At 38.3% G+C, this 23,892-nt stretch overlaps 1 protein-coding gene across 5 annotated transcripts in view; it reads right to left on the reverse strand.

The window, feature by feature from the left end:
• Positions 1-23,892, reverse strand: part of SIK2 (salt inducible kinase 2) — a 132,239-nt gene that overhangs the window by 32,069 nt on the left and 76,278 nt on the right. For all 5 annotated transcript variants that reach the window (XM_060017977.1, XM_060017976.1, XM_060017978.1 and 2 more), the window contains exons 4-6: positions 16,290-16,451; positions 1,576-1,700; positions 1,019-1,142 (exon numbers count right to left, since the gene is read on the reverse strand). In XM_060017977.1, the coding sequence (XP_059873960.1) occupies positions 1,019-1,142; positions 1,576-1,700; positions 16,290-16,451 (411 nt within the window). The remainder of the gene's footprint in view (positions 1-1,018; positions 1,143-1,575; positions 1,701-16,289; positions 16,452-23,892) is intronic.

The raw sequence follows: 23,892 nt of genomic DNA on the forward strand, positions 1-23,892 counted from the left end.
GGGAATGTAAATTGATACAGCCACTATGCAGAACAGTATGGAGGTTCCTTAAAAAACTAAAAATAGAACTACCATATCACCCAGCAATTCCACTACTAGGCATATACGCTGAGAAAACCGTAATTCAAAAAGATACATATACCACAAATGTTCACTGCAGCACTATTTACATAGCCAGGACATGGAAGCAACCTAAATGTCCGTTGACAGATGAATGGATAAAGAAGATGTGGTACATATACACAATGGAATATTACTCAGCCATAAAAGGGAATGAAATTGAGTCATTTGTAATGAGGTGGATGGACCTAGAGTCTGTCATACAGAGTGAAGTAAGTCAGAAAGAGAAAAACAAATACCGTATGCTAATACACATATATGGAATCTAAAAAAACGGTACTGATGAACCTAGTGGCAGGGCAGGAATGAAGATGCAGACCTACTAGAGAATGGAATTGAGGACACCAGCGGGGAAGGGGAAGCTGGGACGAAGTGAAAGAGTAGCACTGACATATATACACTACCAAATGTAAAACAGCTAGCTAGTGGGAAGCAGCTGCATAGCACAGGGAGATCAGCTGGGTGCTTTGTGATGACCTAGAGGGGTGGGATAGGGAGGGTGGGAGGGAGGGAGACGCAAGAGGAAAGAGATATGGGAACATATGTATATGTATAACTGAGTCACTTTGTCGTACAGAAGAAACTAACACAACATTGTAAAGCATTTATACTCCAATAAATATATATAAAAATATAAATAAACCTGGGACATTTATAGACAAGGGTAAATGGGAAGACTTGCTGTTCTTAATCTGGGAAATTTTCTGTTTCCAGTTATGAGTAGGAAGGTTAGAATTTCTCTCACCTACATGGAAGGGGTTGCTTATTTCTACAGCTTTTAAAGTGACTCGGTCACTTTATTTGGCACCCAAACTTAGAAAAAGAGAAGCCTTTGTTTAGGCACTCATTTTCAGAACAAATTTTGTAAAACATAATTTTAAGATAAACAGGTTGTTACCTTCTGACATGAAATACGGAATCCGGAATCTTCCTTCTAACACTCTCTGCCTCAAAATTGGAAGAGTCGGTCCATCAAAAGGTAGAGCTCCACAGACAAGGACGTAAAGAACAACTCCCATGCTCTAGGGAAGAAAACAATGCAGTCTCTTTTCTACTGAGAACTTCAAACACTCTTTGTTTTCCTAAATATCCTCAGGGCTCTTAAAATCATATGGACTGAAAAATTCCTGTTTGAATTTACTATTTTCTCAGAATTAAAAAAAAAAATCTGAAATGCTGACCAGTGCAATAAAGCATCCTATAATAAATACCAAAAGAATTAAATTAAATCATTTTGATTACTAAACTTTAAATCATTGCTGATATTAGTATGATAACATCTTTCCCTAGAAATTCTTTCCTAGAATCTAATTCAAGATGCTCTAATTTTAGTCCAGTGGACAGGGAAAGTATGAACTATTGACTACGTGTTAGGTACCGAGAGATTCCCAGATGGGCCAGAGTACCAAGTATTATCATTACAGATGCATTTAACACAGCAAAGCAAAGAAATACCCAAATATCCAGCTGTGGTCCTTCATACTGCTGCCCTTCAAAGACTTCTGGGGCTGCATAAGGGGGGCTGCCACACCATGTTGCCAGCAGTTCACCACTTTTAAAGAAATTTCCAAAACCGAAATCTATTGGGATGGAAATAAATGTTACTTTCATCTGTGCTCTAAAACTATACTGAATTTCTCATAATAATTTTACAATATGCTACATTAACAATATCACCACTATTCACTCTGTGAGAATGCGATGGCATGTATCTTATGATGTTTCCTTAGCACTTAGCACAATGAATAGCAAATATTAAGTACTCAGTAAATATTTGTTGAATGAATGTGTTAATGAATTAAGTTTTCTTCTCAAAGAGAATGAGCGAGAGGCTGGAAAAAGACTTTATCTCTTGTATTTTTAAGGCTGAAAGAAAAATCCACTGATATGGACAATCAACTTGAATTTGATAATCTTAGAATTTCAATTACTCCATGATTAAGAGCTCTTGAGCTTGTATGGTTTATAAAAAAAGAAACAAATGAGTAAAACTCTAAGATATTTACCTAAACACAACCAAGGGACCGGCTGCTCTCACAGCCCCAGGCTAGCAAGATAAATATAACATTTTAAGGCAACTGAGGACAGTGTTTCCTAAGTAACAGCTCTCTAAGTGTTGGCCCGCACATCCTGAATTAGGCAGATACTTATCTGAATAGCTCATTAACATGCAATGGCCATGTGACCCAGCCACAGGCCACCTATCACCAATATCACTTGTTTACTCATTTATGGAACGCGGTGGCATTATACTTCAAAATCGTTAATGGCCTTCTCCTTACGATATTAGTCACACTGAATCTGCAGCTTTGATAAACAGCATGCCCTCTGGAAACACTGTACTCAGATGCCTTCAATATGCATGAAAGTTACAGCAGAAGACAAATGCAGTGAGATTTGGTATAAATGCAAGCTTGTGCTCTTTTGCTAAGCCTTCACATAGTCACATGGTCTTAGTGAAGGAACAAATTCCTGTTGTTTTGTAAGTTAGAGCCAAAATGTCTCATGCTGCAACAGACTCCTGGCTGAAGGATACACCTCAGTGATGGGAACTGGCTCTACTCTGGCTGGTATACGCAGTGCATGGAGAGTGAGCTTTCGGTGGTGCCCCAAGGGGACTGGAACAAGTCTCCGGTGCCAGACTGACTGGCTGCGTGACATGTGTTCAGTCTTTGTGAGCCTCAGTCTCCCCAGCTGTAACACTGAAACATCGTAGTCAGCAGGTTGTTATGGGGATCCAATGAGTTAACAGAAACTCACACTCTACTCACACCCTGAGACTATGGTGCGCTTCTGTACCTTAGGGGAGGCATTCTCTAAGCTCCCTGACATAAGCAGTAGTAACAGACACAGTCATGATCCCCAACACCACAGCCTCATGGCAGAGTACGACCTATGAAGTTAGGGAGACCTACAGCTGATTTCCAGTTTTGCCACTTTCTAGCCTCAAGGCCCCTACGTAAATTATTTAATTTTCCTGAACCTTATTTTCTGTATCTATAAGTGAGGGGATAATCCACCTACCCAGATAGGATGCTGTGAGGATTAAATGAGACTAAGAATGTAGAATGCCTGGAGCACAGCAGATGTGAAGTGTCAGCTACCAAAGCCATCATTACCAATTACTGCCTTTCAGAGAAAAGGGTCCTGAGAAAATACACAGGAAGGGTAAAGACAGTGTGGAGAAGCTTAAGCGTTCATGAGAGAAAAGACGGTGCATGTGGGGAAAGAGATGGTGCATCTAAACCTGGTGGAACACAGCTGTGGCCTGTCCTTGGCATCCAGGAGTACGAGGCGACGAGAACACCTCCCTCCACAACGTAACTGCAGTTCAGTCCTATGCTCGGCTTTCCAAAATGACTGTCAGAGAGGTCTTATCTTCTCAATTCCACCTGTAGGACTAACCACTCACATCACATCACAACCCATGTGTCCATATTGATAGGTGTTTCTAATTTTCTAGAAAAACTATACTCTCAAACGATCCAAGGACTAGATGTTCAAATAACATTTAAAGAGGAAAATGTTACTTTCACTCACAGAAAAGCCCAAGAAGCTCTGGGAAGTGTGTTTGGAGATCATGAAATAGGTCCAATAATTGCTGTACTTTAAACCGTAATCACAGGATGAGTTTTAGCACATGTAAGTTGAGAATACTCTCTAAATAGCACTGGAACGTTTTAACGTCTCACAGAGCCATTCCAGAACTCCTTCATTCTGAACCTCCCCCGACTCTTGTAGAACGAACTCAAAGAGTGACTGGGACACAGGTCTGTCAGGAAGGTGGCCTGGACTCTTTACTCCCCTAGGCTCTCTCACTGGACACTTCATAGGCAGGAAGAGAGCAAAAACTAGGAAAGCACCATGGTGCCTGTAGTAGCCTAGTCTCAACCTTGGCTGTACACATCTGGGACAAAGAAAGCGTCCTGTTACCTTAGAAGAAAAAAGGTACTAAACAGATGTTACTTCTATTTCCTGTAGGTAACTGAAGAAAACAGGAACTTGAGTCTGTAGGAACATTAAGAGAAGCACCGAAAGAAAATCAGGTTCATTAAAATTATTATAATAGCATTTATGTAGATGTCTTCTATAACCCTGTCAAAGCACTTAAATATTTTATTTGTAATCATCTGATGTATGGGTTAAGGAAAGCTTTGGAGTCAGGCAAATCTTGGGTTTTCCTCTTAGCTGTGTGATCTCGGGCAAATTACTAATTTCTCAGAGCCTTGGTTTCCTCATTTGCAAAATGCGGACAATGTCTACACTTCACAAAGTTATTATGAGTAACATATACTCACAATAAGTGAGTATATGTAGATAAGTACACTTACATCATAAGTAGATAACATAATAATGCTTTAGGCATGCTATTGAAACAAAGCAGGTGCTCAATAAACAGTAGCCACTGAGTAAGCTACTCAACAGAAGAGAAGAATAGCAATTCTTCTTCTTGTTTTACTTATCTGTCTTCTCTATCAGACTAAACTCCTTGAGAGTAGAAAAGGGGGAAATGATATATGTCTGTTCCCCTAGGACTTAGTACGCTGTCAGCACACAGCAGCTGTTCAACAAAGGTTTGCTGAATGAATATGCTGTCATCGTGTCTTTTAAAAGTGTCAGAAGCTGACCTAAGCTCTCCTAAGATAATTTCTTCTTAGTAACCCCATGAGGTATCCTTATTTTAGGAAAGAGTGAGGGTAGAAAGTTAAGTACCTTGCTAGAGGTTACACTAAATTGCAGACTTACCAAGTCTGGCTACAGAGCTCTCACTGTTAACCACCTTTATGTCTTTCTCTGGTACAGTGATATGTAGCTATTTTTGAGCAGGTTAATAATTGTCAGGTTTAAGAAGTGGCAATGGGAAAACACTTAAAAATAAAAGCCTTTTTATTTCTTCACAGGAATCTGGACAATTTGCTTCATTCACAGTCTGCAGCTTTCTGCCTAAAAGCATATAGTGAAATGAGGGGCGAGCAAGAGGGATGAAATACGAGAACGGCAGAGCTATGCAGGATTTTTTTCTTTAATGTTTCTTTAAAAATTTATTTATTATTTATTTGGCTGCTCCAGGTCTTTGTTGCCACGTGTGGGATCTTTAGTTGTGGTATGCGAACTCTTAGTTGCAGCATGTGGGATCTAGTTCCCTGACCAGGGATCAAACCCGGGCTCCCTGCATTGGGAGTGTGGAGTCTTAGCCACTGGACTACCAGGGAAGTCCCAGGATTTCTTTCTTATCGCTATTTATTCACGTGGAATGGTTATTTAATGTTTCATCACACCAACCAAATTCATTGCTTCCTTCATTAAACATTTGAGTGCATACATGTGTCAACCACTGTGCAAACACAGAAGATAGTCTCATAACAACAGAGAATAATCAAAGACCCCACATTATCACCTGACTTTTGAAAAGCATTATGAAAACAGTCACATGGGCATTCTTCTCTATGCTAGACCCAGACCCAGCCTGGCTTTGCTGGAAAGGAAAGTTTAATGTCTAGTTTAATGTCTTCTCAAATGTTCTGATCTACAAGTTAATACCTCAAATGATGGCTGCTATGTCCCTCAGACACTTTTTTGCTTCCTGTTTCTCTGTCATAGAATGTATGCCATGCTATGTTGGATTCACTTTGATAGTTTTAACTTTTAATTTCCAAATAGTTTTACAGAAGAGTTGCAACAATAAAGTGAGAATTCCCTATGCCCTTTATCCAGCTTCCTCCCCTAATGTTAACATTTTACATAACTCTATTAGTAAAATTATCAAAACTAAGAAAGTAACACTGGGCTTCCTTGGTGGTGCAGTGGTTAAGAATCCGCCTGACAGTGCAGAGGACATGGGTTCAAGCCCTGGTCCGGGAAGATCCCACATGCCTCGGAGCAACTAAGCCTGTGCACCACAACTACTGAGCCCGTGCTCTAGAGCCCATAAGCCAAGCTACTGAGCCTGCGCACCACAACTACTGAAGCCCGCACGCACCTACAAGCCCTTGCTCTGCAACAAGATAAGCCACCGCAATGAGAAGCCCGTGCACCGCAACGAAGAGTAGCCCCCGCTCGCCGCAACTAGAGAAAGCCTGCGCGCAGCAACGAAGACCCAACACAGTCCAAAAAAAAAAAAAATTAATTAATTAAAAAAAAAGTAACACTGATTCAGTACTATTAATTAAACCATGGACTTCATTAAGAGTTCTCCAGTGTTCTCTCTAACGTCCTCTCTCACTGCAGGGTTCCACAATGCACTTAGTTGTCATGACTCCTTAGTCTTCTCTAATTTCTAATAGTTCCTCAGTCTCTCCTTGTCTTTCTTGACCATGACCAGTGCTGGTCAGGTATTTTGTAGACTGTCTCTCAGTTTGGGTTTGCTGGATGTTTTCTCATGATTAGATTAAAATGATTGCTTTTTGGGAAGAACATCACAGAGGTGAAGTGCTCTTCTCAGGGCATCATATGATGGGGTGCAGGTATTATGGCTTAATTATTGGTGGAGTTAACCTTGATCTGTGGATTAAGGTGGTGTCTTTTGGGTTACCCCATTATAAAGTTACTATTTTTCCCCTTGAGATTAATAAATAAATATTTTAAAGATATATTGAGTCTATATATACCCTGTTTCTCCTTAAACTTTCACCCATTAATTTAGCATTCGTAGGCAGATCTTGATTGCAGCAACGATTACTGTGATGTTCTAACGGTGAGCTTTCATTTCCCTCATTCCTTCTACAGTTATTAATTACAACTCTTCAAGAGTTGTCCCTTCTTCCTCTCTTATTTATTTACTCATTAAACTATTTGTTTATTTTTTACAATACTGTCATATTATATTCATCATAAGTATTTATTTTATTCTTTGGGTTATAATTCAATACTATTGTTATTTATTTTGATGCTTAAATAGTTCCAGCTTTGGCCACTAGGAGCTAATTCAGGTTGGCTCCTGTATCCTTTCAACATGCCCCCATCCTTATAAAATTTCATTTTAAGTATTTCCTTATCTCTTGGTACCAGATGTTCCAGGCTCATCTTGTACTTTCCTGCCCCATCCCATGAATCAACTGCTTTTCCAAGGAGCCCTGATTCCTTTTTTGTTTGTTTGTTTTTGCGGTACGCGGGCCTCTCACTGTCGTGGCCTCTCCCGTTGCGGAGCACAGGCTCCGGACGCGCAGGCTCAGCGGCCATGGCTCACGGGCCCAGCCGCTCCGCGGCACGTGGGATCCTCCCGGACCGGGGCACGAACCTGCGTCCCCTACATAGGCAGGCGGACTCCCAACCACTGCACCACCAGCGAAGCCCGCCCTGATTCCTTTTACAGAGGAATGGTATTTAGAAACCAAGACTAAGACCTAGATGTACTCACTGCAACTGGGCTGTCACTGAGTCTAGGCCCTGTCATCAAACAGAGGAAATATACATATGAATGCTTATCAGTGTACACACACACACACACACACACACTCCTACATTTGTTTTTGTGCCTGTCTATATGTATATGTATTAAGAAAAAACAATAACCCATGAATTCATACTGATACTTCTCACTCCAATTCAGGGTTCAGACTAGCATTATTTTGATACTATTTTTATTCATACATGATTGACTAAACAACTCTGACAAAATTTTGAAGGTATAAAGAAGTTTTTTTCCTCTGCGGTAATTTGTCATTTGTATGGGAGTAATTGGTGGGAGTAATTGCTTGAACTCTCACTCATAACATACCTTGAATTTGTCAGATCAATCAAGATTTTCAACATTTCTTGAGCACAGTAGGGAAAAGACAAATCTTTCTCGAAGAACCTCTTAGCTTCACAATTTTAAGATATGAAATCATAAGAAGTTTTTGAAACAAAATGACAACTAGTCCTTCAACATGGTGTATGAATTATAATCAAATCCAAAAACCATTTATGTCTTGCCAACTTTGGACTAGGCATTACACACTTGGTATTTTTGTATATATTATCTCATTTAATCATGATGACAGCCCTGTGAGGTATGAATGTCCTTACCTTACAAAGGGGGAAACTGAAAGTAGTTAACCGAATTGCCCAAATATCTACAGCTGCAAGTAGCTTAGCCAGTATTCAAATACAGGGCCTTTGAACTCCAAGCCAGGTGTTCTTTTTTTTTACTATACCACAGATGTTCTAAGAACGTCACTAGTCAGAGAAGTTGTTTTTATTTTTTTTGTTGTAAGGCCTCATAGTCAGAGAAGTTTAATCCAACTTAAAATTGGAGATAAGGCTGTTATAAACCCAGGAAAAATTCTTTACATTATATAGAGATGAGAGATTTTCTAATTTATCCCTCTGCTAGCAGAAGTCGACAAGTGAGGGCTTTCTCATCTCTACAATATTGAATGCTATGTTAAAAGCATCCTTAATAAATGAATGGGAATAATTAAGATGTTTGCAAAGTAAATGTCAAATATACACCTACATTCATTTTAGAAATCTATATTGATTTTAAGAATGTGTTAAAATAGACACATCTTGTCCTTTTCATGTGAAGATGATTTATGTTCCTATCCCTACAACGCTAAGGCATGTACTCCAAGTTTTTACTTTAACGTTAGTTTTGAGATTTCCTGATATATCCATATTTTCTCACCTGGTTTCTGTGTGGCCTAAAATGTTGATAGAAGAGAGTGTTTGGGGTAGAGTCTCTAACCACATTAATTAGTGTTGACTGACTCATGGAAATCAACTTGGCCTTAAAAGCTGAGTCTTCTAATTACCTCTTATCTAACTAGTAACAGACCATGGATATATTTGAAAACAGTATTAGAACTACTATTATTGTTTTCTGCTTTATATTTTGAAAGTGACTGACCTGAATCTTCATGATAACAAAAATCAATTATTATTACTGTCGTCACTAAATCACATAAATTATCAGTGCCCAATCGTCATTAGCAAAGGGCTAACGTTTTAGGAATAACAGGGCCTTCCTTACACAGAGTAAATAAGCTGATTACTGTCTGATGGGAACAAAGCACATTAGTGAATACTGTCGGAGTGAAATAGATCAAACATTAGCATGCATACAAATCATCTGGGGAACCTGCTAAAATGCAGATTCTGATTCAGTAGGCCGAGGGGTGGGCTTGAGAGTCTGCACTTCTAACAGACATCCCAAGTGATGCTCATGCTGGTCCCCAGACCACTCTTCCAGTAGCCGGGAAATAAAGAATGAAACGGAGGTTTTGAAAAAGATACAGGTGTTAAACAGTTTGTCGCTGTTTATTGTTGCAAAATAATTATAATTACTAAATACTTTCAAGATTTAATATTTAAATAACAAAGACTAAATAGAAGTCGTTAGGTAAACAATTTAAATCATTATTTTAAAAAGGAAAAAAGCAACCAAAACATTGAAAACCAGTCTTCAAGCTAAGAGAAAGTAAATGATTTCTAGGAATCAACACAACCAAGGCAATTTTTAATCTCCAGCAGTGTGTTATAATGTCTAATTTATAATTTTAAAAATCCTCCTACAGAGAAGCAGATGGTTTTAGGGTTAAATTTATCCTTGTTTCTAAAATTACCAGTAGAATTCAGATATCCAGTCTTGCTGAAGAGTTACACATCTTTTGTAGTTATTATAATAGGAACGAAGAAGACAATTATGAGGAAATGAAAGCGGACAAATGAAAGGTAGTAGAGTGTGGAGACGGAGCTGACCCACTGCACAAACTGAATACCGATCAGCCAACGCTGACGTCACTGCATACCTTGTTGCCCACCAGCAAGAGGCCAGCTGCACAGTTTACTTCCAAACACCAGTCACTCCCTCCCTACCTGACAAGAGGACACAAGAACAATCATCACAGTTGAGATGAAATGTGATTCTGCTGACCACTGTGAGACATCTATTTGTTCAATGAGAGAGTTCAGTGAGCTAAGAAGCAAGTAAACGCTCTTCCTCAGCCCAAAATGGAGTGGGGGAGGCGGAGGGAGGTGAAGAGGGGAAACACAAAACAAAAGGAAACAAAACCCTTTGAGCTGTCTTCCATATTCCAGGCTTAATGTGCGGCTAGTGCTAAGTAGGCTTGAAGGATAAAGACAAGGTCTCATTGTGTCTGCTGATGCAAAAGCTCTTTGCACATTTTACATAATACTAGTGGCAGGAGGATAACAAATGGAAGACTTTTAATAAATATTTCACTAACAAAACCTGCTTCAGCCTCTCCCACCCTTTTTCGGTTCCAGGGCACAAAACTAGAATTATATATACAGAAACCCTGTCTCAAGGTCTTCTAATAAGCAGGAAGGTTGTTAGAAGCAGTCATGAGAGATGATGGGCTACTCAGAGATCATAGGTCAATTCAGAAAGGAAGCATTCCTCTTGGGCTAAAGACAAGTGACTTGTGATGCACAGGTCAGATTAATCAGGCTTATATCACATTACTAATTACACTGAAGGTCCCTCCAAGGGAAAAAAAAATTAATTTACATCAAGCAGAGACAATTTAGAATATAAATGATAAACTTTCCTTGTACCTCTGAGATTTGTATTAATAAGGCTTTAAACCTTGGTAATTAAAAAAAAAAAGACACCGTGGGGGGGTTATATGGCTATCAAACTTTTCAGAATTTGTTTTCACATGGAATCAATTATACACTGAATACAAATAATAGCTACCTTTTATGAGTGTTTACATGGTGCCAGGAACCTTAATTAACAATTTATTTGGGACTTCCCTGGTGGTCCAGTGGGTAAGACTCCATGTTCCCAATGCAGGGGGCCTGGGTTCAATCCCTGGTCGGGGAACTAGATCCCGCATGTATGCCACAACTAAGAGTTCACATGCCACAACTAAGGAGCCCTCATGTCGCAACTAAGAGTCTGCATCCCGCAACTGAGAAGTCCACATGCTGCAACTGAGAAGTCTGCATGCCGAAACTAAGACCCAGCACAGCCAAAATAGATAAGTAAATAAATAAATATATTAAAAAGCAAAACAAAAGCCCCCAATTTATTTAACAAAATCTTAGCTAGCACTAACTATGTACCAGGCACTGTTCTAAGAACTTTGCAAATATTAACTAATAACCACTATGAGATATGAACTTCTGTCATTCCCTCTTAACTGATAAGGAAACTGAGGACAGAGAGGTTAGGTAATGTGTCCAAGGTCATGCAGCTAGTAAGTGCAGTGCCAGGGTTCAAATCCAGGTAGCCTGGCTCTAGAGCCCATAATCTTACCTATGACCTCTCTGTGTCTAACATTATCACTAATCCCTACAATGTTCCTGAGAAATGGATTAATCTCTGTTTAACAGATTTGGAAACCTAGGCTCAGTGAGGTTAATTAATCAGCCCAAGGTCACACAGCTACTAATAGCACAGCCAGAATTTGTACCAGTACTGTCTGATATCAAACTCCACATTCTTTATGAGAAGCCTTGTTTGAATTGTGATATTTTCTGAAAACCTCCTCCGAGTAATTCATACATATTAATTCTTATCTAAGTATTCATTATAAACATTTCAGATTAGGAAAGTTGAAGAATAAAACTAAATGTCCTTCATCTATTTACTCTCAAGTTAATGCCTAAATAGTCATAGCCAAAATAGCGTGGAGGAAACAGTACTGCAATTATCAAAACCAATGAAAGGGACTTCCTTGGTGATGCAGTGGTTAAGAATCTGCCTGCCAATGCAGGGGACATGGGTTCGAGCCTTGGTCCGGGAAGATCCCACATGCCACAGAGTAACTAAGCCTGTGTGCCACAACTACTGAAGCCCGCGCGCCTAGAGCCCGTGCTCCGCAACAAGAGAAGCTACCATAGTGAGAAGCCCGCGCACCGCAATGAACAGCAGCTCCCGCTTCACTGCAACTAGAGAAAGCCTGCACACAGCAATGAAGACCCAATGCAGCCAAAAATAAATAAATACATTTATATATAAAAAAAAACTAATGAAAGCCAAAATTTCTTTGCATTCTGCCTCTTACTCTGAATATCCTAACACTCGTATTTTGCGATGGCTGTAGGTCTCATAATTGAGGCGATGAGCACACACAGGTGTGGATGAATTCATGGCCCACCAGTGTCTGACGTTTTTACCCGCTGGAGGAGCATAAACGAGAAGCTGATTTCAAAACCAAGTTTCTGTATTTATTAAAATGAACCACGTCTGATACTTCTATTCCATTTTCTGTCTTATAAAGAAACAAATGTTTTAATTTAAATCTAGTTTTGGTTTGCACTTCTCTTCAACTTCAACATACAAGATAGTTAAAACAGTTCATTTATTCAGCCCATTTAGCAATTAAAGAGATCTTCATAAGCAGAATAAACAGAGATAGTATAATTTGAGAGAATAATTCTGTATTTTATTCTGAGGTTTTGTAATTTTTCCATGGAGCCCCATCTTTCCTACATGTATTAGATTTCTTTAAAATTCAAGAAGAATCCTCAGAGATCAGAAGATGATATTTTTAAAGGGAAGCAGGGTCATAAAAAAGTTATAAAAATCTATGGATTAAAACAAATACCCTGGAGAAGTTCTTTTACAGCATTGGAACACATCTAAACTTCTGATGACATGTGGAATCCTCCATGATCTGGCTCTGCCTACCTGTCCAGGCTCTTTTCCTATCATTCCTCACTGGCACTATGCTCCACTAGCCCTGGTCTGTAGTTTCCCTACACACTTTGAGTTCTCTGGGCTGCCTGCCTTTGCATGTGCTGATCCATTTGCCTAGAGCTGCCATCCCTACCTCACCCCCTCAACAAACTCTCCTCCTTTCTCCTTCTCTCCCCCAATCCCACCACAAATGCCTCCTTCTTAATCAAGTCTTAGCTAATAATTTCCCTGATTCTTCCAGGCAAGTTAGTCGTCCTCCCAGCCTCATAGCCTGTATGACAGTTATCTTTTTATGTTATATTTACTTAAAGGTCTGGTTCTGGATTAACTCCTTAAGGTAAGAGCAGAGTTGAGTGTTTTTGTATTGCTGTTGTTTTTGTCTTGAAATATTTGAATCTCCAGGATTTAGCCCAGGAGCATAGTAGATACTTAATAAACATTTGCTAAAATTTGGGGTAAATGGTGGTGAGGATGACAGTGAAAAAAATGTGGGCAATAAGAAATTTTAACACTTAGCTATACTGCGTGTACATGTATGTGTGTGTGTGTATCTACTTGTGAGATATGGAATTAAGGACACTAAATGTATAAATATAGAATGATGGAACCCAAAATTCAGTTAGTGAGTACTCCTTGAGGAATAACTGAAAAACAATGTTTAGAAAATACAACATGGTGCAGTGGAAGAAGCCAGATACTGTGGTCAGAGAGATCTAGGCTTGAATTCCAGGTCTGCTACTTATTATCTGAATTGCCTTAGGAAGTTATTTAATCTCTTTGTGTTTCAGTTTTTTCATCTGAAAACAGAGTACCTGCAAATAATGAAGGCTCAATAAATGTTAGCTGTGATACTAGCTTAACCAGAGAGAACAACTTTAGGTCTCTGAGATTTTACCTGTCTTCTAGATAAAAATTAGAAGGCCTTGAATTTCAGATATTCAAAAATAAAAATAGCAAAAACAAACAAATAATTAGATTTCACATAATGACAGAAATACTGGGTTTATCTACCTATACTATAGGCTAGAATTATAGAAGACATTATTACAGCCAGGCAAAACTTGGTTATAACCTTAATGGAATGTTCTGCATATTTTGTTTGCAAGGTTTTTTGATGTTCTATTTTGACACTGTAATTCCTATAGCATATGACTCCCACCTCTAACCTTTCTTTCTCTGCCTGAAATGACTCCCAGAACTCCTTTAAGGTATTGTTTTTGGTGCAAGTTTTGTTTTGGCAATAAAGGAATGTAAAGGTGAAGCAGGGGTTTCCCCTTCTTTCTACAGAGTAAAGAACTTCAAAAAAACAAGAGTCCTCTCTGAGAAGGACAATTTTAGGGCAGTTGATGCTTTCAAGGAGAAGTAAACAAAAAATTACAGTGAAGTGCACTACAGAAAGTTTGCAAAAAGGAGTGAAATGAATGAGACCAATGGAAGGGCCAAAAGAAGAAGGAAAACTGGGAGAAATGAACACACATTATAAATTACAGAAACACTAATACTGTATTTTTAAAACAAAAAAGATAAATCAGTATAAATCTTCATATATAATGGGAATGTAGCAAATTAACTTAAAAAACAGTCTTATTCAGGCAATTCCATTAGGAAAAAAAAAAAAATCACAGACTACAGAATGAAAAATCCATTACTTCCCTGAAACAAATGTGACATTGGCGTTTAAAATTAATTATTAAAATTAAAGTAAGTAAAAGTTAAAGTAAGTAAAAATTATTTGCCTTCTCTAAAATGCCCAAGTTGAAAATGAATGATAAATGGCATAGAAATAAACCAGTTAAATGTACAAATCAGAGGCTTTTCACTTATATTTTATACCACAGTGCAGCAAACTAAGGCAGTTGTTTTCTCCCTAAACTTAGTGAGTCCAGTGAGTATCCAACCTAGTTAGTCAACCACTTCTTGGTCAGCTTCTCTCATGTGGATGCCTCTGTCCCTCTTTAATACCCTAAGACAAAACACCACCGCTTACAACTTTGCTAAGCTTTTGCTCTGTGCCCCTTATTTTCTTCCAAACCCTAACCAGAATAAATCTCTCTCTCTCCTTCCCACACCTACAACCTCTACTGCTGTACTCTAGCACACACCCACATTTTCTTAATTGGAATACTGCATTAGGTTCCTGATTAGTCTTCCTGTCTTCAGTCTCACCCCCATCTCCCACCTATCTTCACTCTGTGGCCAGAGAGACATCTTTCTAACATGCAAATCTAATCATCTTGTCCCAGTCCCACTTCATCTCCATCCCCGCCTTAAAATTTCCAATAGGCTATGCTCCCTATTACCTACAGAATAAACTCTAAAATCTTTTTCATGGCCTTCAAGACCTTCATATTCTGATCTTCGCCTACCTGCTCTTCCTGTATCAATCCCCCATAACTACAGATCTTACATTTAACTAATATTGAGCAATGGTTCCCCACCATTACAATTTCAATCTCTTTCTCTCTCTTGTACCTGTGGTTATTTACATAGTTCACCTGTCCTACTTCTGTTTACCTCCCTGGCAAGCTTCTAACCCATCTCTCAAGCCTAGTTCAAAGAGTTCCTTCTTTGTGCAGCTTCCTGACTTCTCAGATAGACTGATGTTCCTACATCTATATTCCTATTGCACTCTGTACATATATTTTTTGGCAACTATTATATTGTATTTTCATTATTCTTATTTCTGCACCAGACTTTTAAGATCACAGGAAATGACTTTTTTTTTTTTTTTTTTTTTTTTTTTTTTTTTTTTTCGGTACGCGGGCCTCTCACTGTTGTGGCCTTTCCCGTTGCGGAGCACAGGTTCCGGATGCGCAGGCTCAGCGGCCATGGCTCACGGGCCTAGCCGCTCCGCGGCATGTGGGATCTTCCTGGACTGGGGCACGAACCCGTGTCCCTTGCATCGGCAGGCGGAGTCTCAACCACTGCGCCACCAGGGAAGCCGGAAATGACTTTTTGATTTGTATCCTTAGTACCTAGCATAGCACAGTACCTGACACATAAATATTTATTGACTGAATGAGAGTTTTGACCATGTGAAAAAGGAAACTTGGAATATAAAATATTTATAAAATATTTTGCGAATTGTGAAAAGGGTAGGAGGAAAACTAGCAAAATAATCCTTAGTCTCCATGTTATAAATCAAAACCCTATTGTATCAGAAGAAGGCAAGGTGCTTCTCATTCTACTGCCGTTACCTCCTTTGTCATTCTTCTGTCTACAATCTCTTTGCAGCCACCAGTCATAATTAAGAGAGCAGGGTAGAGCACCAGCAACCTATGCTACTCCTCCAGCCCTATCAGCCCCTCCAATCATCACACACTCAGTGGAGTGCCACAAAGGAGCCTGAACACAAATCAGACTGAGGATACAAATCAGACCCCAGTCGTAGTCCTGCCACAGTGTTCCCTTACTTTTCATTATTACACATAGGACTAAGGAAATGAATAAAATACATTCTGAGAGAGCTTGATGTCATGGGTGGAGGCTCCTGAATCTCTGCCTGAAGGTCTGTTTCTGCACCCTGAGTGCCACGGCTCATATCTGATCACGTTAGAGCCAGCTGTGTCCCAGTTACCTGCTATTTTGATATTCATGTTGTTATCCAGCAGAAGATTTTCAGCCTTGAGGTCACGGTGCACAATCTTCCGACCATGACAGTAATCAACAGCAGACAGGATTTGCCAGAATTTGCGCCTCGCCTCAGACTCATTTAACCGGCCGTGGTTAGCAAGGTAGTCTGTAAAAGAAGAAAGAATTGAGAATTATTCACACACACCAAAAAACCCCACTATTAGTATTCAGGATTCTTTTTTCCTCTCAAAAAGTGCTTTTTAGAATCTCAAAATTAGTTAATAACAATAACAATAAAAGAATGAATGAAGGGAAATACAGCACACAGAGACTCAAGTTCAAGGTCTTGGCTAAGTGCCTTTTCCTCTCTGTGCCTCAACTTCCTCAATCATAAAATGAGAGGGTTGGTCCTTTTTTTTTTAATTGATGTATAGTAGATGTACAATATCATGTAAGTTACAGGTGTACAATATAGTAATCCACAATTTCTAAAGGTTATACTCCATTTATAGTTAGCCTATAAAATATAGGCTATATTCCCCGTGTTGTACAATATATCCTGGTAGATTGTTTTATACCTAATAGTCTGTATCTCTTAATCCTGTTACCCCTATATTGCCCCTCCCTCCTTCCCTCTCCCCACTGGTAATCACTACTTTGTTCCCTATATCTGAGTCTGCTTCTTTTTTGTTATATTCACTAGTTTCTTGTATTTTTTAGATTCCACATATAAGTGATATCATACAGTAAACAAACAACAAAAAGAGTTCTTTTAATAATGAGAGTTAGTGTTCAAGTAAAATGCTGTTTTCCAAGTTCCTTGCCCTGAGAAAAGTAATTCTAATCATATTTTCACTGGAGCCCAGATACATGGAGAGAGCCCAAGACCAGACAATAGCAACTGGCATAATATCCACAGTACAATTCAAAATGCTTTTTTAGGTTAAGAGATACAAACTATCATGTATAAAATAAACAAGCAACCAGGATATATTGTACAGCACAGGGAAATATAGTCAATATTTTGTAATAACTTTAAATGGGGTAAATCTGTAAAAATACTGAATCAATATGTTATAAACCTGCAATAATCATATTATAAATCAACTATACTTCAATTAAAAAAAATGTCTTTTAAAGCCCAAACACTCTCTCTGTTCTTTGTTGAAAAATTTATTGAATATTTTTCCTAACCACATTTTAAAAATAAAATTTATTTAAAACAAAGAACATGAATAAATTCTGAATCTCATCAGAAGAGGGATATCTTTCCTTTAAACAACCATTCATGAAGTTATTGTACAAACCACCTGTAAAAGGAGATACGATGGTCCCTGAAAGTAACTTAAATAATTCTCACCCTGTTCTCCTAATCAGTGGAGCAATTCTGATATACCCCAAAACATGCAGACTTGTTCTCAAAACCATGTTCTTTAAAGAAATATACTGTGCAAGATACATTAGCTATTTTTGTGCTATGTTATAATATCTATTAAAGCAGTTTATTTGAAAATTAATTCTGTATGAATTAATTCTGTATGAATTCAATAAAACTAAAAACAATTTATTCAAGTTTTACCTGAAGATCTAAAAGCCCTCTGAAATGGTCTTTTGAGGGAAAGGGGGTCAACATAAACCTTGAAACGCTTTCCTATTTAAGATTATTTTATGAAGTTAGGAACTGTATGAATGAATGAATATTTATAGTCACCTTCACATATTTTCTGCTCCAGGCTTTGGTTTTACTAGTTTTTAAATTCCATGCCTTGGCTCATGCCATCCTCAATATTTATTATAAAATTTACTAACATTTGTAAAGTACTTTACAGTTTATAAAGCATGTTCATGTCACAGTATCTCACTTAATCTTCCTAAAAGCCCTCTATGATAACTACTACTCTAATTCCCATTTTGTAGATGAGGAAACTGAAGATCAGAGTCATTAAGTAATCTGGCTGAATTCAGACAACTGGTAAGTGAATGGCTGATCTGGAACTAGAAACTTCGAAAAAAACTGTTTTAAAACTGTAACAAGCTTCTTTACTAGACTCCTACTGAAATCCTAACTATCCTTCCAAAACCCTGCTCAAATGCCACTTTGCCCTAAAACAGTCCCTCATCACTCAGGTAGTAATCTCTTTCCTCTGAACTCCTTATCACTTATACCACACTGCCTCACACTTTAATTATCTGTATATGTATCATAATATCTCAATGTGCGTGCACATCTGGGTGCACATGCAGACACAAACAGCCCTAATTCTAACACTCTGTGTATAAGAAAATAAAAGATACCATCATTTAAGCTTCCTGAGGATAGGGGCCATGTCATTCTCTTCTGCACTCCCCACACTGCTTAGCACTATGCACAAAACAGCACAAGTGAAGTACTTACTAAATACTTGTCTGACTAGTGTCTTAATATGGATGGTATCATGAAACGCTCCAAAAACAGTATTATAAAAGTGTGGAGTAGGAGTGCTATACTCTACATGTTATAGGCTTTAAATGTAACTGAACATTTTGTATATTTTTCTATATCTGCTAGTATCACAAACCAAGATGATCAGCTCGTCACAACTCCCCATTGTCTTTACAGAGCACACACAGTAGCCATTCATACTTGTGAAGGGGAAAAAAGGATCACTTAAGAACTAATATGTAGACTTTTCAGCCAAAATGTCCAAACTGTTATCAGAGCGACTATGTCTAAGTAAACTGGCAAGTAAACAGTGTGCTTTCTATTCAAAAGAGTAAACCAGAGCCTCATTTCTATACTGGATGAGCTGGGAAATCTAATAAAGGATTGGATCCTTGGGCAAACAGAAATTCCCAAGGGGAATGCAATACGTTTTCTGTAAGGGATTATATTTTGGCTAGCTAGTAATATCTTTCCTAATATTCCACACAAATGCTACTTAAACTGTATCTATCACTAAATGAGACAATTTTTTCACAAATGATTGACTTCTCCAAATAGACAAAATTTCTTCCTGTTGAAAATTCTGCATCAATGGGTCAATGGGAAAGATTTTTGAGATTTCGACAACACAGAGAAACCTAACAGATCCAATGTGAACAAGTACAAGTTAATACATGTGGAAAAATAACCTGAACTATTGCCTACAAAATGAGTCTTGGGAAGCACAGTAGAATCTACAGTAATTGTTTTTTGAAGCGATCAGTCCAAACTGGAACCGCTACAGCCAAGGGGGTGAAAAAGCTTTGAAGCCTGGCAGGAAGGGGACTGTCTGAAAAACAAAGGTGTGGTATATCTGAACCTAAAATTACCGTTTGAAGCTACAGTCATCACATGTCAATAAGCCTGTAGCACACAGTGAGAAAAATGACAACATCCATGTTCCAGAGATTAAGAGACCAACTATTTAAAGAGATGGTATTTTCACTTCTTAAGTGAAAATCTCAGCAAGTATTTAAGCATATCTATGATCTTCCCCACTCCTTGATTTCTGCAGTGTAAACATCCTCCAAAACTATACTATTTGCTGAGAGATGAGAAAGTAACTGAGGCAAAAACCTGTGGCTGCAAATTACATCAGTTTAGGTTTAGTATATCATCCCCATTGAGGGGCACTGTTATCAATCCAAGCTCAAATTAATGCACAAGGTCTAAAGAGAACATGCAAAAAGCACACATTTCACATTAAAAAACTACTTAATTATGGTAACAGAAAAAACTTATATACTATACATAGAGAATCTGAAAGATGCTACCAGAAAACTACTAGAGCTAATCAATGAATTTGGTAAAGTTGCAGGATACAAAATTCATGCACAGAAATCTCTTGCATTCCTATACACTAATGATGAAAAATCTGAAAGAGAAATTAAGGAAACACTTTCATTTACCATTACAACAAAAAGAATAAAATACCTAGGAATAAACCTACCTAAGGAGACAAAAGACCTGTATGCAGAAAACTATAAGACATTGATGAAAGAAATTAAAGTTGATACAAACAGATGGAGAGATATACCATGTTCTTGAATTGGAAGAATAAACGTTGTGCAAATGACTATACTACCCAAACCAATCTACAGATTCAATGCAATCCCTATCAAACTACCAATGGCATTTTTCACAGAACTAGAACAAAAAATTTCACAATTTGTATGGAAACACAAAAGACCCTGAACAGCCAAAGGATCTTGAGAAAGAAAAACGGAGCTGGAGGAACCAGGCTCCCAGACTTCTGATGATATTACAAAGCTACAGTAATCAAGACAATATGGTACTGGCACAAAAACAGAAATACAGATCAATGGAACAGGATAGAATGCCCAGAGATAAACCCACACACATATGGTCACCTTATCTTTGATAAAGGAGGCAAGAATATACAGTGGAGAAAAGACAGCCTCTTCAATAAGTGGTGCTGGGAAAACTGGACAGCTACATGTAAAAGAATGAAATTAGAACACTTCCTAACACCATACACAAAAATAAACTCAAAATGGATTAAAGACCTAAATGTAAGGCCAGACACTATAAAAACTCTTAGAGGAAAACATAGGCAGAACACTCTATGACATAAATCACAGCAAGATCCTTTTTGACCCACCTCCTCCTAGAGAAATGGAAATAAAAATAAACAAATGGGACCTAATGCAACTTAAAAGCTTTTGCACAGCAAAGGAAATCATAAACAAGATGAAAAGACAACCCTCAGAATGGGAGAAAATATTTGCAAATGAAGCAACTGACAAAGGATTAATCTCCAAAATTTACAAGCAGCTCATGCAGCTCAATAACAGAAAAACAAACAACCCAATCCAAAAATGCGCAGAAGACCTAAACAGACATTTCTCCAAAGAAGATATACAGATTGCCAACAAACACATAAAGGATGTTCAACATCACTAGTCATTAGAGAAATGCAAATCAAAACTACAAGATATCACCTCACATCGGTCAGAAGGGCCATCATCAAAAAATCTACAAACAATAAATGCTGGAGAGGGTGTGGAGAAAAGGGAACCCTCTTGTACTGTTGGTGAGAATGTAAATTGATATAGCCACTGTGGAGAACAGTATGGAGGTTCCTTAAAAAACTAAAAATAGAACTACCATATGACCCAGCAATCCCACTACTGGGCATACACCCCGAGAAAACCATAATTCAAAAAGAGTCATGTACCACAATGTTCACTGCAGCACTATTTACAATAGCCAGGTCATGGAAGCAACCCAAATGCCCATTGACTGGACGACTGGATAAAGAAGATGTGGCACATATATACAATGGAATATTACTCAGCCATAAAAAGAAATGAAATTGAGTTATTTGCAGTGAGGTGGATGGACCTAGAGACTGTCATACAGAGTGAAGTAAGTCAGAAAGAGAAAAACAAATACTGTACGCTAACACATATATATGGAATCTAAAGAAAAAAAAAGTTCTGAAGAATCTCGGGGCAGGACAGGAATAAAGACACAGATGTAGAGAATGGACTTGAGGACATGGGGCGGCGGAAGGGTAAGCTGGGACGAAGTGAGAGAGTGGCAATGGACATATATACACTACCAAATGTAAAACAGATAGCTAGTGGGAAGCAGCTGCGTGGCACAGGGAGATCAGCTCGGTGCTTTATGTCCACCTAGAGGGGTGGTATAGGGAGGGTGGGAGGGAGATGCAAGAGGAAGGAGAAATGGGGATAAATGTATATGTATAGCTAATTCACTTTGTTATACAGAAGAAACTAACACCATTGTAAAGCAATTATACTCCAATAAAGATGTTAAAAAAAAAAAAACCTTATGAGTGTAATAGCAATTCTCTATACTAATTGCCTATGTGTGTATTTTTGATGACTGGATACAGTTTAAAAAATTCTTCTTTCCTATGTTTACATTTGTTCTGATTGTTAAGTGAAATTTAATTTTATGTTTGTTGGTTTTAATAAGAAAACTCTTTAAGGCTATATTTTGTATGTCCTCCCCCACCCCCCAATTTTGCTCTTACGGTAACTGATTTTTATTGTATTTTTACAAAAACCATGGTCTGTGACAGACAGGCCAATCAAAAAAATTGGTGTTTCAATACTGATAATTTGAGAAATACTGATAATTTGAGAAATACTGGGATAGACAAGTAAACAGGCAATTATAATAAACTGTGATAAAGGCTAGCACAGGAATAAATATATCCTAATAAGTATTTCTGCATTTTAAATTTAAAATTTTTTATTATAGAAGTTTCAAACATAAATGAAAGTAGAGAAAATATTGGGTCGGCCAAAAAGTGTCTTCAGTTTTTAAGTAAAAATAAAAGAGACATTTTTCATTTTTACCAAGAAGTTTATTGAACAATGTATTCACCCTTCTGTTCTACTACCTTCTGCCGTTTTTCAGACAAGTTCATAATTCTATCTTCCCAAAACTTTTTATCTCTTTGAGCAAAGAACTGTTCCAGGTGCCTTTTACAGTCTTCCAGGGAATTGAAATTTTTTCCATTAAGAGAATTTTGTAAAGACCTAAATAAATGGAAATCCAAGGTGCAACATCTGGTGAATATGGCGGATGAATCAGAACTTCCCAGCCAAGCTGTAAGTTTTTGCCAAAGAAACACGTGGTCTTGCATTATCCTGATGGAAGATTATGCATTTTCTGTTGACTAATTCCGGACGCTTTTCGTTGAGTGCTGCCTTCGGTTGGTCTAATTGGGAGCAGTACTTGTTGGAATTAATCATTTGGTTTTCCGGAAGGAGCTCATAATAGAGGACTCCCTTCCAATCCCACCATATACACATCACCTTCTTTGGACGAAGACTGGCCTTTGGTATGGTTGGTGGTGGTTCATTTCGTTTGCCCCATGATCTCTTCCATTTCACATTATTATTATTTTTTAATTATTATTTTTTTTTTGTGGTACGCGGGCCTCTCACTGCTGTGGCCTCTCCCGTTGCGGAGCACAGGCTCCGGACGCGCAGGCTCTGCGGCCATGGCTCACGGGCCCAGCCGCTCCGCTGCACGTGGGATCTTCCCGGACAGGGGCACGAACCCGTGTCCCCTGCATCGGCAGGCGGACTCTCAACCACTGTGCCACCAGGGAAGCCCCCCATTTCACATTATTGTAGTGTCCACTTTTCATAGCCCGTCACAATTTGTTTTAAAAAAGGAACGTTTTCATTACGTTTAAGTAGAGAATTGCATGTGGATATACGGTCCAGAAGGTTTTTTTGCTTAACTTATGTGGAACCCAAATATCAAAGTGATTAACATAACCAAGCTGGTGAAAATGATTTTTAGAGCTTGATTTGGATCTTTTGAGTACGTCAGCTATCTCCCGCGTGGTACAATATTTATTGTTCCCAATTAATGTCTCAATTTGTTCACTATCAACTTCAACTGGTCTACCTGACTGTGGAGCATCGTCCAGTGAGAAATCTCTAGCACGAGACTTCGCAAACCACTTTTGACATGTTCGATCAGTCACAGCACCTCCTCTGTACACTGCACAAATCTTTTTTTGCATTTCGGCTGCGTTTTTACCTTTCTTGAAATAATAAAGCATATGCTGAAAATGTTGCTTTTTTTCTTCCATCTTTAATATTAAAATGGCTACACAAAAATTCGCCAATTTTGA

This window comes from Delphinus delphis, chromosome 8, assembly GCF_949987515.2.
Source record: "Delphinus delphis chromosome 8, mDelDel1.2, whole genome shotgun sequence".
Classification (NCBI taxonomy): Eukaryota; Metazoa; Chordata; class Mammalia; order Artiodactyla; family Delphinidae; genus Delphinus; species Delphinus delphis.